Source organism: Bombyx mori, chromosome 11 (genome assembly GCF_030269925.1).
Source record: "Bombyx mori chromosome 11, ASM3026992v2".
In the NCBI taxonomy this organism is placed as follows: domain Eukaryota; kingdom Metazoa; phylum Arthropoda; class Insecta; order Lepidoptera; family Bombycidae; genus Bombyx; species Bombyx mori.
This window is the reverse complement of record NC_085117.1, coordinates 3,144,557-3,164,005: the sequence shown is the minus strand read 5'-3', so window position 1 is coordinate 3,164,005 and position 19,449 is coordinate 3,144,557. Positions and strand designations below refer to the sequence as shown.

Here is a 19,449-nt window from a genome sequence, read left to right as displayed (position 1 = left end):
TTTCGAAAATGAGAATACATAAATCAGAATGTTTAGCACTTAACTTCTTTTGAATACTAATCACATGTCAAGCAAAACCTAGCATTTTAACAAATACAGGGTGTGCTGTACTTCCTTGTACCGGTATTATTGGCTTTTTCTAACATAATTCAGACAATAAGAATTATTATCGAAAAATTTCACTCGAGATTAGGCACTCCCTCAATATAAGCTTGATAATCACTTAAATCTACAAAAAACAAAATATTTTAGAACTACACCCTGTATGTATATATATACAACTTAGAAACTAAAACAGTCTTCTTTCTTCAGGTACAAAATGAAACAACCTGTAAAAATTGTGTTACATAAGTTTTAGTCAAATACGCTTAATATTAAAATACATATTATTAGTTACAAAGTTTCTTCAAGTTAACTTTCAATTAAAATTTTAATGAATCGGCATTAAATTAGACTAAGTTCAGCATTCGGAAATTACATATTAGGTCATGGTCAGTTTGACGTGTGGCCTTGATGTCAAAACTAGCTCCAGTGCCATTTAGCATTAAATCAAACTGCTGTTTTATTTCTTGAGCTGTAAGGTCTAAATTGCATCATAACAGCTGACCTAATTCATAATTGCGAATAATCAGATTGGTATGCAGTCTGCAACTGAGTCAATTTAAGAGGACAAAGAACAGCTTGGATCTTGGATGCTGAGTGTGGTCTGAACGCTGGTGAATTTATCTCTTTCTGATGCTCCAAGTTTGGGAATGAGAGAATGGTGACAACTCAACAATTCGTTCATTAAATGAAGTCCCTTCTCTGCATATCCCTCAACAAATATCTGTGAGCTAGCAGTTCTAAAGGCATAAGATCTTCAAACACACTGAAGTATGAAGGTATTTTTAAAGCAAATCAAAGTTATATAAATCATGACTGCAGTTAAAAAACAAATAAATTGTCAAATTGAAGTTGTCAAAAAAATTAAGGAACCCCTTTTGTACACATTGTCCCAAGTCCCCCAAGTTATAAAACAATACGACTCTTCTGGGAAATCTCAAGATCCATACCGGTCCCTGCAACATCTTATGCATCTCTTAATAACAACACTCACTTCAGATATTTTCTGTCGCACATAACTATTTAGATATAACATGACAATTTTCTTTTATTGACAAAAATATAGAAAACCTTATCTTAAACTATAGAAAAAATGTCCATTTGCATATATCTATACAAGTTCAATAATGAAGAAAGCCTAAATTGTCCTATGGATTTGGAACAATAATTGGATGTTTTTAGGTAAACATATTATGGAAGGTGATATCCATAGTTGCCTAACACTGAGCTTCGTTGTGGTCTAGCTGCAGAAGTATTGCAGAAACTCATTCCATTTAAACTTTCTTCATCAAACTTCACTTTAAATACCATTTATCACATATAAATGAAATTAAAACGACATAAACTCTGAGACAACGACGATATTATAGGTCCGTATCCCTGAGCATTATCGTACAATTCAAACAATGGTGCCGCAACCAGCTTGTAATTCTTCGGTACAGCGAACAGAGCTCTGTCTTGCAGTTGAACCAGGAATAGGCGCTTATGCTCCTTTGGTTTCGTGATGTGAGGCGGAATGTATGGATATTGCGGTGGTTCGAAATTCGGTCGCCACCAGTTTCCTGTAAGTTTACAGAAAGTTTACATATATTAAGTTTACATATATTATTACATTTTTTTAAAACATAAAATTTTTTTTTTGCTAAAACGTAAAAATAGTCAAAATTCAAGCTTTCACCAGTTTTTCAAGCACTGTTATAGCATCACTAACCTATTGTGTCTTCAATGAGCCATTCCTGTTTGACACCGTCTTGCCTGCCTAAAGTCTCTGTGAGAAGCCTCTTCAAACCATCAATTTCATCCTGGAATTTTAAAAAAATGTAGTCTCGCATTGTTTTTATTAGGAACATCTGAAACACTTGAATGTGCATCTCTTTTGATGGGTACTCAACATACAACTACATAATTTAGATTCTTTACAAACCATAATTATTATTACAATACTGAAAAACTAGAGAATACAATTACTGCTCAACAGAAAATGGGACATAGCTCTTATTAGAGTAGCATATTCTGTTGTTTTGCTCTATATGATATAATACTCAAAAATTATCGACAATGATGACTATATTTAACTTTGTTGGCAGCCTCTTGAGTTGCAAACCCCAAAGAGGCTGCTCAAGTTGAGAAGGATCTGATATTATCGTATGATTATTCCCAGTTAAATTGCGCTTTAAAGATGCAAGCAGAGGCTATTCTGTCTACAAGAGGATCTAGGCTGACTTCTATATTTGTAGTTCTATAGTATAAAGGTAATCCCTTAATCTAGATATACCTCTCCAGGATTCAATTCTCCACCGGGCAACTTGAAAAACGCAGTGCCGAGTTGCAGTAACAGCACATGAGGGAGACCATGTTCATGTACTAATAACACACCTTCGACTGACCTGCAACGGTAATTAAATCCCATCAAACTCACAACTCATTAACGCAATTGGATGAAGCCACAGTGAACCATAACAGAGTTATCAACACTCAATAGGTAGCCCCCCTAATTGTAGGTTAGTCATGTGATAAACTCAGTTGAAGAAAGTGGGTAAGGGCTTGATTATAATGTGGCTCGTCCACAGCTATTATTATTATTATATATCAATACTAGAGGTAAACATAAATGTAAACTGTGTTATCGAGTAATAATATCAAGTTTCCAGCGTGCAAAAAGGTTTTAGGGAAACTGTTTCATCTATACATGTTTAAGTCATGTAATCTACCTGCCATAATTTACAACACTTCACACATTAGTAGTGTTAAGTCTATATTTACAGTACAAGCCCTGATTTTTTTGTCGATTCTTTTCACTAGTGGACCTAGATTGGCTAAGTATATGAGAGAGCTATTTAAAAGCCTAATAAGATATCAACTGTATGATTTTGTATTTAATGAAGTTCTAATATGGTTAGGTAAGTAAAGTGATATGTATGTTTATTATTTTCATAATGAATAAAGCAAACATGTATAGTGGGTACTCTTTATAATCATAATGGGTCGTTTCATACATCGGCTTTCCTAACATAACCTTACCTTCTCATTCCGATTTTACAAAACTCCTCTCGCATCCTCTGGAACCTCGCCGGGACCGACGCGTCTTTCTCGAACAGCGGCTCCTTAGTTCCGAACGTGTAATTCGTAAGCGGATACAAATTAATAGACCTATTGAGAGTTAAATTCATGCTTGGGTTTTGGCTTATTTGATGTTGTAGTCCTGGTCGCGCAGGCCACTGTTTGTTACCGGGAGGCCCTTGAACTGCTGCCATCTTATATTTGATCTTATTTTCAACAAAACCGCGTATGCAGAGATGATCACAACTAAAAATTGTTTTACCAAGACAAACAAGCGTCAGTATTCGGCCATTTAATAATAAGAATTATTAAGAATTATAATTAGTGACGTTCACGGGTGTGTGTTGTAACTCCGAGTTGTGATTTGGCAAAAACGACATCGGCCAATACTCGCCTCGATTTAAGCTTTTAGTCGATTACGTTAAAAAAGTTCTTACAGACTTGTCCAAGTCAAACCTTAACTTTGACAGTTTGAATAATTTTGACAGTAACTAATTTTTGTTTTGAAGTAATGTGCAATTGCATTTAGTTTTGTTTTTTTTAGTTTTATTGTGAATAATTCATAGAAATGTCTGAGCATTTAGAATTCATATCAGAGAATATATCACAATGGTCTGCAGTTTCGAAAGTCACACCGGAAATACAGAAAAAGGAAATAAGACCATTCGTAATTTGTATGTACACATTTTTTTTTATTGCACCCATTGACAATTTTAAAGAAAAGTACTAATAAAGAAGAAGGTTGAAAAAATAAGAATAGATTATTATTAAATTATAGTTAAGAATGCTTAAACTCCAGATTATTACTAGAAACTGTGAATATACCATGGATTCCTTAAGCATTATATTTTCATTGTACACTTTTAACAAGTGGATTGTTTGGAAGAGCGACATCTGGCAACTTGAGCCTGAAATAAAAAGGACTAAATTAAATAATAAGATTACACACATAAGTATAGTAATTTAAAAATATGATATATAAAAAAAAAATTGTCTTAGACCAATGTCTAAGACAAATTGCTAAACTAATTATGTATCACACGATATCTTAATATAATATGTACTCATGTTATTTAGACGGACTAGAGCGATTGTGTAGCAATTAAAAAAGATCTTGCAACTTAAGCAATTTAAATTAGCTTTTCTTAGCTTATCTTATAATTCTAATTGCAGTGTCTCTTAAAGAATTAGAAGGAATAGAAGATGAGAGATTATCGAGTCTAATGAACGCAGAAAAGTTTGCTGCGGTCAGAGCTATCGTCAGGCACTTTGCAAGACTCCGATCGGCAACCAAAAGCTTATGGGGCCAAGATGATGTAAAAACATTTTTAGATGGGCTGCGGTTAGTGCTTGTGAGTTTACTTTAGTGATAGTTTGGCTCTCATTATAAAATTAATGTGGAAACCATGAGAGTAATGGGGTTAGCTCAATTGCAGTAATTTAATAAAAAGGAGTCTTAGTGAATCCAATCAATATAAATATTAAAAATGTTATCTGACTTAATGTAAGTTTTCTAATTGTTTTAAAAGGAACAAACACTTAGTCTAATTGAAGGACAATGAAGGATGATGGTTAATCCCCAAAACATTTGCAGGGATCTTTTTTTGCAACTGACCATCTGGCTTTTGATTAAGCTCTCTGCTTCACGGTGTTCTCCAAGTACCATGACATGTCACCGTCCCTACCTCTTCCCCCTCTACCTTGCACTACCATTTCCATACATCTCCTAGTAGTCTGTAATAATATTGAAATACTTTTAATTTTCAGTTTTTCCCCTGAGTGTACGTCTGAGCTGTCAGTGTTGCTATGCACAGAGAAATTGTATGAAAATATACCAAAACATTTACGGATGAAACCAGGTGTCGTGAGCTTACAATGGAAAATTGATGTTTCTTTAAGGTATTTTTATGGTCTTTTATTTGATTTTTCCTCAAGTCAACCTAAAGTATATCTATGATCTGTTTACTCAAATAAAACATTTAGAAGTGTAATTTAGTTGGTAGTAACATATAGAGCTATATGTGACTAGGAGATGTATGGAAATGGTAGTGCAAGGTAGAGAGGGAAGAGGTCGACTGAAGAAGACAAGAATGGAGTGTGAATTTGTCGTCGTGGCCTAAGCGATAAGACGTCCGGTGCATTCGTGTTGAGCGATGCACCGGTGTTCGAATCTCAGGCGGGTACCAATTTTTCTAATGAAATACGTACTCAGCAAATGTTCACGGTTGACTTCCACGGTGAAGGAATAACATCGTGTAATAAAAATCAAACCCGCAAAATTATAATTTGCGTAATTACTGGTGGTAGGATCTCTTGTGAGTCCGCGCGTGTGAGTACCACCATCCTGCCTATTTCTGCCGTGAAGCAGTAATGCGTTTCGGTTTGAAGGGTGGGGCAGCCGTTGTAACTATACTGAGACCCTTAGAACTTATATCTCAAGGTGGGTGGTGCATTTACGTTGTAGATGTCTATGGGCTCCAGTAACTACTTAACACCAGGTGGGCTGTGAGCTCGCCTAACAAACAAAGCAATAAAAAAAAATAAAAAATGACGATATGAGAGAGAGAGAAGTGTGAGAAGAAGAGTGTTGAGATGACGGGTGATAGAGGAGAATGGAATAGAAAAAATCGCTATGCCAACCCTACCTAGTGGGATAAGGTGGGGACAAAGAAGAAGAGTAACATATAGAGTTATGGGACCAGTTTTAGTGTAACTTTTTTGACATGATAACCAAAAATAATAGGTCACGAGTCGAGATCTGAAGGAAAAAAAAGTAAAAATGAACAGAAGCGACTTTTGGAAAAGGTATTCCCGAAAAAAATCGTATCTGTCAGTCATTAGCATTGCCCATGGCAAATGACAAATGTTACTAAAGCTACTTCACTAGAGCAGCTAGATTAAAGAAAAGTAATAATTTTTCCATTTCAGTCAATCAACAATTGAAACGGAGAATCCTTCGCCACAACGCAGGAAAGAGATAATGCACACTTTGACACATGTCATAGTGACATTTGTCTTAACAGACGGTCAAATACGGACGTATCGGCTCTCCATTAGTCAATTCCACGAACTGAGATATGTCATAGCAAGCGCCTTAAAGAATATGATAATTTTAGAACGCAGGAAATGCATGAAAAAAGAATGACACATGTTTTCTTGAGGTTTTAGGGAGGAATGAACGCGTGAAGGTTTTTTTTTTCGTTTACTAAGAGCTAGAGTGTATAGTGTATAAGTAAATCGTTTCTACCTACTCATAAAGACTAACTAAAAGATTTTATTGGGTGCCCAAGGCGAATGTAATCTTTTTTTTTATTGCATATATGGGTGGACCAGCTCACAGCCTACCTGGTGTTAAGTGATTACCGGAGCCCATAGACATCTAGAACGTAATATAGATTAGTTATAGAATATAATCTAAAATAAAATATCTCTTTTTGTATAAAAACTGAACTTAATTCTTCCATAATGAATGATAAAGATTGTTGAATAAAAATCGAACTCAAATTTTTTTGTTATAATTAGCGTAATTACCGGTGGTAGGACGTCTTGTGAGTCCGCACGGGTAGGTACCCCCGCCCTGCCTATTTCTGCCGTGAAGCAGTAATACGTTTCGGTTTGAAGGATGGGGCAACGGTTATAACATACAATATCGATTTAGAACTCATATCTCTTTACGCATATTTGATTGACTACGAAAACATTGATGAAAATCTCGTCTTGAGGATAAATTGTCGAAGACGCTAAATTTCTTTGTTAAAATTATTGTATTATGATGGCGACAATAATTTTATTTGTCAAGGAATAAAGTTGTTTTATTAATGATAAGAAAAAAAAGGCGTTCGAAGTGTTCTTTTCTCCCGTCTTCTTTTTTTTATTATGGCAATTGTCTTCTTGGTTTGCCATTATTTCCAGTTTCGAGTTTATTTTATCTTCAAATAAGCGATATTATGTTAGTAGGTATTTATAGTTAAAATAATATTTATATGAAAAATGTTTTTGAGCGAAATATTATGCAGTGGATTTATCCGAGACTGTTATCAATTGGCATAAAATTAAATGAAAGGAGATGAGACGGGATGAAATATATGACTGGCGTCTTTGTTTCATTAATCCACAAGTGTTAATTTTCACAGATGCTAAACGGTTAAGGTGCCACTATTAGTAAAAGCTTAAACATGAGGAAACACTAATTTAATAAAATAAAACAATTCACATATTGTACATTAGATTACATTATATCGCACCTTTAGAATTGAATTGCCCTAATCCAAAAGTCTTATTATTTGGTAAACACCAAAAACGTAATCGAAGAATTGTAATTTTTCAGTTATTATTAAGCTATTGCATAGCTTTTATCCGACCGAATCAAGAAATTCCGTAACGAAAATAAAACCTAACCGAACCGAACCTTCAAATCGAAACGCATTACTGCTTCACGGCAGAAATAGGCAAGGTGGTGGTACCAATCCGCGCGGACTCACAAGAGGTCCTATCACCAGATATTTCATCCCATCTCAACTTGTTTCATTTAATTTAATTCCGATTGATAAGTCTCAAATGTATTTTTTTTATTGCTCTTGGAGGCACAGACGAGCATACCTGATGGTGAGTGACTACCATCGCTCATGGACTTCAGCAATACCAGGGGCAGAGCCCAGCCGCTGCCAAGCTTATAAATCAATTGCATCTCATTTCATTCCAACAAATTTTTCATATTACTATTTTAACTATAACATCACATATGTAGTTCAAGATAAAAAAAATTGAAACTGGCAATAAGGGCATATCAAGAAGCCGATTACCACATTGTACTAAAGTTGAATACCTATCAGTTAATAAGAGGGTTTGTTAATTTCAATAGAACAGAGTGCGACGTAAGAGACTAGTTTCGCTATCTCTATCTAACGTGAATGTTAAAAGAGATTGAAGGATCAGTCAAGATTACATATGTACCGCATGCGTTTGAAATTCGCTAACGGTTTAATTCGATTTTTCTTCTTTTTTTTTTTTTTTGTTATAAATAATTTTTTCTAACTTCTCTGGTACAATCTGTTTACGGTCGGCGTCATGTTTGGCCAATGTTCTCGTGTGTCTGGTGGATAAAATCCTAATGTAGAAATTCTATTATACATAACGATTTTATTCTATTCTATAGTAGAATGGCTGAATGTGAAACTTTTATTGTATTAATTTAATAGTGTTTAAATATTTACATTGTTGGGCATTGTAATTTTCTATAAGATTTTAATGTATATTTTAAATGTTTAAGTTTGAAACATTAAGTTTAATCTGTAACCTGTAACATTCCAAAATAAATTTAATAAAACAAAATATATCCTTTTTTTTCTTTGTACGCTAATATGTCGTACCGGATGGTAAGTAGACTACGGCCAAGCCTATCAGCGAGAATTGTGCTTTCAATCATTCATTGAATCATCAATGTATAATTATTCAAAACTTTGTTAAGCAAATGCTTAAAAAAAACATTCCGGGAGTGGTTTTGGAATTGGTACTGTACTGTTACTTTTTTTTTTTTTTATTGCTTGGATGGACGAGCTCACAGCCCACCTGGTGTTAAGTGGTTACTGGAGCCCATAGACATCTACAACGTAAATGCGCCACCCACCTCGAGATATAAATTCTAAGGTCCCAGTATAGTTACAATGGCTACCCCACCCTTCGAACCGAAACGCATTACTGCTTCACGGAGGAAATAGGCGGGGTGGTGGTATCTACCCGTGCGGACTCACAAGAGGTCCTACCACAAGTAAAAGGCAAAGACATGCATTCACTCACTTTTACCAATAACCTGTATGTGTAACATCAGCATTTGCAAACAGGTTGTATGGGATATTCAGTTTTTATATAAAAAGCACACAAAACCCTCACAGCAATATTGAAGATATCATTGAAATTCGAAATTATCAACTAATCAAGACTACATAATTATCATGATACTTGTTGTTGAAATCCTCATGTTACATAAAACATCTTGTGTCAGCAGAGCATAAAATACTATTAATTCAATGAAAATCCAGCATTAATTTGGAACATGCCAACACTTAAATTTAATAACATTAATATTAATACCACAAATAAAACAATAATTATTATGTACAATCTACAATTTATATTTAAATACAAAAGCATTAAACTAATTTCTTCTGTGGCAAGCCAAACAGCTTTCTAACGGCGATACTATATTCTTGCACGGTCTGTGGATTTTCACCTTCATTCATATACTTTGATACAGACGCTTTATATTGGGCTCCATTTTCTATTTGGCTTATATCAAATGCTTTATATTCTTCATCATTCATGATTTTCAATTCATTCTTAACACGAAGATACCAATCAATCAAACTCCTCTTTGAAGCATTATTATCCCAGTCATAATACTCCATGTCGTCCTCGGTCTTCTCCTTCTCCCAATCTTCAAAATTCCACGACTCATGGTAGCATGCAGTCAACAAATAATTGACATAGTCCAAGTTTTGTACTTTAGTTGGACAACGATCCGCTGTGATCGTCACTAAATCTGTTTTTGGGTCGTACCTGTCACCGACCAGCCTCTTAAACTTGTCTGTTGCATGTTTATCGAGTTTGAGGTCTGCTAATTGAACTCTTAAGATCACGACGCGTGCTAACGGGTTACGGATAGATGGACTTGCGTGACAGTAATCTGAACTTATAATTTCTAAGGGATAATGCTTCTCTATACTTTCCTCAGAGTTGAGTAGATTCGGCCATTCCGTACAAAATTGTTTTAAGGCTTCACACTGGCTCTTGATAACTGGTGGTGTTAAGTGAAGGAAATTTGGTATTTTCATTAATTCTGCATTCGCTTTTTTACCTGGCGGTGCTTGACCCTTTGGTACGTAGCCCTGACGTATCGGTAATGGCACCGAAGACGGGTGGAAAGTTTTCGGACCAGGCCACACATTCCCCCAGTTCTGGAATAATATTTTTACTGATACATTTTTATCGTTTTCGAAGTTAAAATTATTTTCTGATTGGTGAAAACAAAATTGTTATTTCTTTAGATCGTAAACATTTTTACCTGGTTTGTGGCCATCCTGTCGATCCTATCTGGCTGCACATCAGTTCTTTTGACTACTCGACGCTGCATTTTATCCCTTTTCTTCAAGATATCTAGTACACGAAATTCTTCTTCTTCTTCGCCCTTTTTCAGAGCGGAATCTGCCGAAGTAGAGTTTAGACGCCATAATTTAACGTTGCAGGCGCTATTGAAGCACCCAGACTTAGAACGTTTGATTAAAATGCTCATTTTCTATATTATTTGAAATGTTGTAAACATCTAGTTACGAAGCGCCATTTTTAGGTTATGAAGTAGGAATGAAATGAAAGAATTTAATGATATTTCGTTTGCGTCAACATGGTTAGTCGATTTAGTTTTAGTCAGTTTTTTATTTCGTTAATTTTTTTACTAAAGAGCGATGTATCAAGTGTCGCTGGGATTTTTATCTTTTGTATTTCTGGAGACTACAGGTATGTAAGGAGTGTTATGGTGATCATTACCTCTACTCTTCATACATTCTTCATACTTTCTACATACTTCATACTTCATAACGGCTGTCTAGTGTAGTGGTAAGTGACATGGTCACTACACAAGGGGGTCGCGGGTTCGAATCCCGCCAAGGGAAGATATTTGTACGATAAATATAAATGTATTTTCCAAGGTTATGGATGTATATTAAATATATTATGTATGTGTATAATAAAAATCTTACATTTATTTCCGTTATCTGGTACCTGTAACACAAGTTCTTTACGAACTTATCACGGGACCAGTTAACGTGGCGTGATTGTTAGTAAATATTTATATTTTGAACCAAAGGTCAGATTGTTTGATTTTAGGGTAAATACGTTATATATTTAAGCGAAATACCGATTATTGCTCCGTTTTATTTCATTTATTTATTAGACAAATTAGTCGACTATTATCAAAGCCGGCAATCTGACTTGGACAATTATTGGTAAATCAGAAAAACGAATTATTGACTTTGTATTCCACTGGCAGTCACAAAACTCTTCGGAACGACATCTTAGATAATTAACAGGTTAAGTATTAACCTTTATTTAATGCAGGTTTTGAACCGTATTCTTTGAAAGAGACGATTATATTCAAATCAATCTGTATTGACATATCAATAACATTTTTTGTCCAAATGCACAGATTGCCACCTTTGATAATAGACGACTCAAATACAGTTATAGTAAAATATATTTCATTTGAGTAGTTTGGTATGTCTTTTACACGTAACAGAAAGAATTACGAAAATCCATCTCCATTTGTGTTCTGTGCACATTTAACTAATAAGATACTTTTTTTTTCGAAATTCCTTTAGCAATTTCTGTAAAATACGTGCAAATAAGCTCAGCACTAAAAGGGTTAATTTCTCTATTGCGCTCACCGAACTGGCTTGGTTGTTTTTATTTATATTCCGTAATGGCCAATAAAAAACATGTTACATTGTATAAAAATATTTTATTTTAACAATACAATTATTTCATTAACATGCGTGCTCTGTTTTTACAACATTAATTTTGTTCCACGTTTATAACAATACAATATTGCAATTTATTACAATTTACCACATAAACTTTAATTAAAGGTACGTGCCTTAGCTGAGCACCGTGTTATCGCCCTGAAAAAGTCCATAGACAATACACATCGACGCTTGAAAGGCAAAAGTGACTAAGCGACATTATCTGCTTTGTACAGAAATGATAGGCAATAACCATATTCGATGCGCAAAAAAAATATATTTCTAGGTCTATTAAAATCATTTCAATCTACAGCTACTAGCTAGTTCTACTACAGCTAGATTCGTTAAAATAAACTTTGTTTTCAGGTATTTCAACTTTAAATTAGTCTACTGTAAAGTTCACGCATTGTCGCTTAGTCACGTTTGCCTTTCAAGCGTCGACATAAATTAGTTATAGATAAGAAACTCAAGCACTCAACAAAAATGTTTACGGGCGTCGGCCACTAGATGGCTTCGCTTCGATTAGTTTCTCATTGCTCCTGTAGATAGCAGTAACATGTTACTTATCCTATATTTTATTTTTAATGAAGGATTTTGTAAATTTTTAGAAACCACAAATTGATAAAATTTAATCTGTTTGTCTATAACAAATAAAGACTTGTATGATTCATTAATTTTTTTTCTGTGTTTAGTTGTACAATAATTAAATGCCTTAACTTTAACACTTATAAGTTAAGGGGCATCCGCTACACATATCTGTAGTTTCCATACAAAAAATATTTATCTTAAAGTACCGCAGTTTCAGGGCCCTGAAAGTCTTTAGATACTAATGCGATAAAATAAATTATTTACGGTATTACATGGTAACACTGAAATGAGACTGGGTTGCTAATGCAAGTCGATCAAATAACTTAATACTTTGTACACTTAACGATCCCATTAGTGTACCTCGCGTACTATATATACCATTAGAGCCAAACCAAAATCAGGAAATCAGTTATTTTATCAACTTGAGATTTTCATTAAAAAAAGTTTATAAAATACTCTATTAGCAGGGATAAAGTTTAGTTTAGATATTTCAAAAAGCCCACGGGTGACCCCTATGGCCCGAATGGTTCAGTAAGGTAAAGCTCACCGGTGAGCACCTGAATGAAAATCTTCGATTTACTATATGGCGTTTAACGTGTTAATAACGAATTAAAAATATCCTTCGGGAAAATCTCTTGTGTTTTTATCGCATACCGAAATAGTATTCGTGTGAGAACATAAGTCATAACAAACATTCATCCAACATTTTAGCATTAAATTAGCATAACAAACTTACTAACAAAAAATGTCAAGTTATTTTATCATTATTAAAAATTAAAAAAAACTCTAGAATTTTTTTTAGCATTGTCTTACATAATTCGTATATCGGATAAATTTACTTTTAATTTTTATAATTTTTAATATTATTTAATTTATATATGAAATTATAATTTACATCATGCATATCTAATAATCTGTACAAAAATAATAATAATAATTATATTGCTTATTTATTTCGAAACCCAATAATTATGGTACGTATATTTAGCCTATTCATACATTACAGTAAATGTTTCAGATTTTTTGTCCGTAAACTAACTAATTAAGTGTTGATCAACAAAACTGTTTCCAGAACAAAATATAATTCAATCGATTCAATCCATAATTTTACTAATTACAAATTAACATAAATTCATTCAAACAATTATACATGTATATTGTATTCAAATGAATATTTTTAACACTATGATGTAAGGTCAATTTTAAATGCAACCATTTCTAAAGTTCAATCAAACTGAAACATCAGTTCGTAGCAATAATCCTGCAAGATGTTAAGATGAGTCAATAAAGATCTGCGCACCCTTCAATTACCTATCTGGCAATTGTAGGAATCGAAGTTACAATTATTATATGATATTAGGCATGCAACATTACAACGTGAACGAGTTTGGAAAAGAACACTTGCAAATTTTTCTATTTTTTTTCATTTTTGTATCCTTATATAATCAATTTTATTGATTTTAAAACTCGATATGATACATAATGTCTCTAATTTAGAGGATAAACCAAACAGTAGAGAGCTTACATCATAGCTACGTTCAACAGCAATATTAATGTGCTTTTTTTATAATTGTGCTCCGAGCAATTATTTGAGATGATCATGTACCTTCAGCCCTTCCGCCACACTATTTACAGCTACTGCGATCATCCACAGTGCGTCTCCAGAGATCTTTGAAGCCATTTATCATCTCTAACTTCCACTTCTTTAAATGAGGTTTGCGCAGAGTACTCATTGGTAGGCAGTGGCTTGGCTATGCACCTGGCATTTCTGATCTCCACGAGCGATGGTAGCTTCTTACCACTATATAATATCACCATATACTCTTCTGCCGACAAAGGCAATGAACGAAAAAAAAAAACATATTTTGCAAGATTTTGTGACATTCAGTGTTCGCAAAGCCGTTATCACTCCTGTCTATCTGAGTTACCTTTTAGTGCTAATAAACTTTTCATCTTGACAACACATGACAGTTCTATACGTGTGGCTACATCATACAACGGTACAACAAAATCACAAAACACTAGTTTATTATGTCCACCATTTCATTAGATTCTTCTGCAGGTTCACTTTTAACCGTCACGTTAGCTTGCAATAGCAACTTCTTTATCTTATCCTTCTTATTCCCAGACATGAGCTTCAAGTATTTCTTGCGGTGCACATCTTTGTAATGGTCCTTCAGGTCTTTGAATTTCCTGTAGCTGGACCCGCACAGGTTACAATCCCATTTCTCCTTCCTCAATTTATGGACTTGCCACAGATGGTCCCATTTCATTTTGAGTGTGTGGAATCGCTCCGAACAAATAGGACACAGCGTTTTTGTGCCCTTTACGTGATGCATCCTGATGTGTCTCCTGTTTAAGGACGGAGTGTACGACATCACCGGGCAACAGGGACATTTAATTGGCTTCTCTTTGTGTATCTGTAAATAGAAAGACCACTATTAACTTGCATATTGCCACCACCACCGCTTGCATAATTTTAGTATTTATTTGTACTAGAGGTCCCACAGTAGTCGAAATTCGACTATAATTAATTGGAATTGTAAGTTTGTACACATACTATCATCACAAATTTCGCCAAGGCTACACTATAAAAAAATATTAATAAAGACAAACAATATTTAATCTATTCTCAATTTGACCACAGACGTCAAGAACAAAAGTTTGACAATAAATAGTATGCATGCGTGTGTGCGTCAAATACATGTTATGTAGTGTATGTAATGTTTTCTTTATTGATTTAATGTATCTTTTATGCATTATTTAAAAAAAAAAATTGCATTGTGCACTTCTTCTCTATATTCTCTGTAAGTGTGGAAAATTTCATACTCCTCCGTCCGCGCAATTTTCGAACAAAGGGATACAAAGTTTTTGCTTCACGTATTAATATATAGATTTAATCGTATGTAAGTCTATCTTATATTGTATTTATTATTCACACGTGTATATAAGTAAATATTTGTATGTAAGTTTATTAAGATATAGCACCGTCCATGGTAGTTTGCTTATTCCTCTCCCTGCAAGGTTACCTGGATGAGATCGCTTTCAGCGATAAGGCCGCAAATTTATGTCACTTTCTATTATCTGTGTTATATGCTTACTCTGTACATGTGGTGTCAAATAAAGAGTTATATTATTATTAATACACTGATAATGGTGTTTTTGGAATGGCTGTGAACTGACTAAGCGTTTCAAAGACTGCGAAAAGGAGAATGGAGGTACTCTGGTATCTGGTAAATGGCAACACTAAGTAGAGTTTGTTAGTTTAGACTAAAGTGGGCGATAACGCCCCCTTGTGGGTACTGCAGGCTTAAAGGGGGGCGGTAAGAGACCCAGGAAAAAAAAGGGGGCGTTATGCAGAGGTTTGAGAGGCGATTTCTAATGTCATCTCGACAGACACTCTTAAACAGCGACTGAGCTCTCGCTATAGTACTTTTAGGTAGGTGAAAAAAGGGGGGCGCCAATATGGATGGAGGGCTTAACGCTTCCACCTCTGGTCTATTTATTTACTTTTAGATTGCCAAAGTTTATCGGCCGAAGACATAGCGTGGGTAGGCTGCTTATAAGATGGAAGAAGGAAACTATTGAGGTTCGCCGAGAGCTGCTGGATGCAAATACGTACTTAACGAATATTCACGATTGACTTCCACGGTGAAGGAATAGCAACGTGTAATAAAAATCAAACCTGCAAAATGATAATTTGCCTAATTACTGGTGGCAGGACCTTTTGTGAATCCGCGCGGTTAGGTACCACCGCCCTGCCTATTTCTGCCGTGAAGCAGTAATGCGTTTCAGTTTGAAGGGTGGGGCAGCCGTTGTTACCGAGACCTTAGGAACTCATATCTCAAAGTGGGTGGTATCATTTACGTTGTAGCTGTCTATGGACTCCGGTAACCATTTAACATCAGGCCGTGAGCTCGTCTACCCATCTAAGCAAAAAAAAAGGATTGTGTGGTTTTATGAAACCACGGTAAAAGTGAAACTTTTTTCACATTATAGACATTTAACTCTGACAAACAACATTTACATTAAACACTGACAAAAACAAAAACAAAATAGCGTGGAGCACTGGTACAAATGTGTAATAGTCTATACACTACACGGCCAGCTGCTGCGAACTATAGGCGCCGCCATATTGGCCTTGGCTGCTCTGACGAGCGCCTTTCACTTTATCCCTACTCCGCGGCCGACCGTCACGCGACATGCAACACACAGACGAAAAATATCGGTTGTCTGTAAAGTCGGTTTACTGACGATAGTTGAACGTGACAACGTCATAAGAAAATACTGATGGAATGGTTTCATTTTTCAAAAGAAACATTTTATTTTATTTGTTTGATAGATATTTTGTATGGACAATATCAAACCACATTCACTTTTCACTGAACTTCATACTTGACGAAAACATGCAAATGTATTATTGTATAGCAGCTGTCCACGCGGATGCATCGCTCACTCAAGTAGGAGAGAGACAGATGTCGAACGCTGCCGAACGCGGAGGCCGATTGTGCATCTTTGTTGCTCGTTGCGTGCTCTCGCTTGCACTTCAAGCCTTAAACGGAACGCCTCAGAGCGAGGTAGCGCCGCATGAGTCATGTTTTTTCGTGCGTGCAGCCGGCTCCATCGAATTATAAGACGTTGTCACGTCAAAAAGTTTGAAACCAACCCACCTCCATGTGCTTCTCGAGATACGGCAGGGTCTGAAATTTTTTGTTGCATATCTCGCATCTGTAGTTCTGCAGGTTGTGGACCTTCTTGTGCTTGGTGAAGTTGCTCGAGTCGCTGAAGACGCGGTCGCACAGCTCGCACGTGTATATCGGCAGCGACGCGTGCTCCCGCAGGTGGCTCTTGTACGAGCTCGCCTTGTCGAAGGCCTCCGAACATATTTGACATCTGCGAGAACAAACATACGTTTTTGTATGTCGCGCGTCAGGACGCGATTACCGAATCGCGCGGGGGCCCACTAGGGGTAGTGGACGCGGGACGCTACTACTAGACAAAGAATACGTGAAAAAATACATGAATATACATAATTCAAGGAAGAAATTACTAGTTTTTTTTTTGGGGATTTTATGACCTGGTAACTAAGACCTTTAGGTCATGTCTTATTTTAATTTATATTCTTATTTTTATGAAAAATGATTTAATGGAGTGAAATGAAATAAAATGAAATTGATTAATTTGAGATATTAATCAACTGGGATGAAATTAAATGAAATGAGATGAGTAGATATGGGATGAAATAGAATCTCAGTAAAATAGAGGTCATTTACTGGAGTTTTTCTTTGAGAGTGGACGTTTTGGAGGATGCCGAGAAGTGACGTCCAGCAGCTTTGTTTCATTTTCCCACATTTGTGCACTTTCACAGATATTAGACAGTTAATAAACCACCGTTATTACACATTTAAACCTGAAGAAACACTAAATAGACAAAATAAAACAAATTACACGACATAATTCCTCGCGTTCCCGCCAAAAAGTCCCCAGAAATTACTAGTTTAGAATATGAATAAAGTTTATATTGTGCTGTTGGTGCTTTCCAGTCATGCCAAAGTAGCTTCACCGCTCCATTAAGCTATTATTTTTTTTATTTATTTTTTTATTGCTTAGATGGGTGGACGAGCTCACAGCCCACCTGGTGTTAAGTGGTTACTGGAGCCCATAGACATCCACAACGTAAATGCGCCACCCATCTTGAGATATAAGTTCTAAGGTCTCAAGTATAGTTACAACGGCTGCCCCACCCTTCAAACCGAAACGCATTACTGCTTCACGGTAGAAATAGGCAGGGTGGTGGTACCTACCCGCGCGGACTCACAAGAGGTCCTACCACCAGTAAAAATTAGATTTACCCAAAATTTGATTTTTTTACCATGCCAATAACCCACATTTTTTTATTTTCAAGCTTATATGACGTATATTGGAATTTATTTAAAATATAATAAATTTTGATGCAAAATCGGCCTATCCATAGTTTCACCCATACTTAGGTAACACATAGCTTTGTAAACATTATTTTTGCGCGTATTGTTTTTTTACCTACTCAAATTCAAATTCATGAAAATTCAAACCTAATTGCCTCCATACTAACTATGCTAAGCTTATGCCACTTTTGCGGTGAGGGCCTCATAATCTATATATATAAAAATAAATTGCTGTTCGTTAGTCTCGCTAAAACACGAGAACGGCTGGACCGATTTGGCTAATTTTGGTCTTGAATTATTTGTGGAAGTCCAGAGAAGGTTTAAAAGGTAGATAAATATGAAAATTTTCGGAATTAAATAAAGTTTAGGTCTTTTATTTATCGATTGAGGCACTACGAAGTCTGCCGGGTCAGCTAGTATATACATAAATAGTAGAACGTGAGGTCGGTTTGTTTCGTCACCTCAACGACCAGTTGAAGAAGCTCCTCTCGCCGTTGACCTGCGCGTCCTTGAGCAGGTGCTCCACCAGGTGGCGCTTGACGTCGCTCTGCCGGTTGAAGGTCCTCTTGCAGACGACGCAAATCTTTTGGCGCTTGAACTTCGGATCGCCCAGTATGTAATCTGAAAACGTGATGATTATTAACGTAGCTGCCATAACGACTTGCTTCGAGAACTCTTTTAATATCTATACGTCTTTCGGGCCACAGACGTCAATTGCTATTTTTTGGAACGAAGTTCCTTATGGGGCGATGCGGAGGGGTACCTTAACCGGGAAGAAACGTCCGTAACGTAAGATTTATATTAGTAATGCACACAGTGTACGACTTAACTTTGTAATAACGTACAAAAAATAACATAATTTTATTATATATTTTTTATAAATCATTGTGAATAAAATAAAGTTGATAACTTTGTAAAGTAGTTCTTTTTTATCAATAAAAAAAATCATAATAAAAAATGTATACCCCAATAATCATTTTCTTTATACCTCGAATAGAACTTAAAATTAATATTTTTATAATAAGGAGCTTCGTTCCTATCCGGTGTCCCACGATGCCACACATCTTGTTTTTTTATTCGTTCCTATGCTGACCTAACTTTTTTTATTTCTTAGAGGGGTGGACGAGCTCACAGCCTACCTGGTGTTAAGTGGTTACTGAAGCCTTTAGACATCTACGATGTAAATGCGTCACCCACCCTGAGATGTAAGTTCTAAGGTCTCAGTATAGTTACAACGGCTGCCCTTCAAACCGAAACGCGTTACT

General features: G+C 35.6%; 4 protein-coding genes across 6 annotated transcripts in view; 1 reads left to right on the top strand and 3 right to left on the bottom strand.

The window, feature by feature from the left end:
- Nucleotides 1-365: 365 nt before the first annotated feature.
- Nucleotides 366-3,453, bottom strand: LOC732888 (cleavage and polyadenylation specific factor 5; the record flags this gene model as incomplete). Its single annotated transcript, NM_001046889.1, is given in 4 exon segments — nt 366-1,664; nt 1,814-1,904; nt 2,378-2,489; nt 3,124-3,453. Coding segments are annotated over 4 exon segments (684 nt in total). The 3' UTR covers nt 366-1,416.
- Nucleotides 3,454-3,626: 173 nt separating this feature from the next.
- Nucleotides 3,627-8,493, top strand: LOC101742918 (uncharacterized). 2 transcript variants are annotated; one of them, XR_009974212.1, is made up of 4 exons: nt 3,627-3,836; nt 4,336-4,514; nt 4,930-5,061; nt 6,091-8,493. XR_009974212.1 is itself a non-coding variant. In XM_004922202.5 (4 exons), the coding sequence occupies exons 1-4, from the start codon at nt 3,731-3,733 to the stop codon at nt 6,305-6,307; spliced, it is 624 nt and encodes a 207-aa protein (XP_004922259.1). In that variant the 5' UTR covers nt 3,635-3,730; the 3' UTR covers nt 6,308-8,493. The 2 variants fall into 2 exon arrangements, 1 of the variants encoding a protein (XP_004922259.1); XM_004922202.5 differs by having other exon boundaries at nt 3,635-3,836; nt 4,336-4,504.
- Nucleotides 8,494-9,269: 776 nt separating this feature from the next.
- On the bottom strand, nt 9,270-10,672 carry LOC101742763 (small ribosomal subunit protein mS35). The gene is made up of 2 exons (XM_004922201.5): nt 10,223-10,672; nt 9,270-10,115 (listed from the first exon to the last, which is right to left on the bottom strand). Exons 1-2 carry the CDS (start codon nt 10,448-10,450, stop codon nt 9,312-9,314), a joined length of 1,032 nt encoding a protein of 343 aa, XP_004922258.1. The 5' UTR covers nt 10,451-10,672; the 3' UTR covers nt 9,270-9,311.
- Nucleotides 10,673-11,651: 979 nt separating this feature from the next.
- LOC101745212 (zinc finger protein Xfin) overlaps nt 11,652-19,449 on the bottom strand; it is a 22,198-nt gene continuing 14,400 nt past the window's right edge. For both annotated transcript variants that reach the window (XM_012692695.4, XM_021349784.3), the window contains 3 exons: nt 18,646-18,805; nt 16,931-17,153; nt 11,652-14,680 (listed from right to left, as the gene is read on the bottom strand). In XM_012692695.4, the coding sequence (XP_012548149.2) occupies nt 14,282-14,680; nt 16,931-17,153; nt 18,646-18,805 (782 nt within the window). In that variant the 3' untranslated portion in view covers nt 11,652-14,281. The remainder of the gene's footprint in view (nt 14,681-16,930; nt 17,154-18,645; nt 18,806-19,449) is intronic.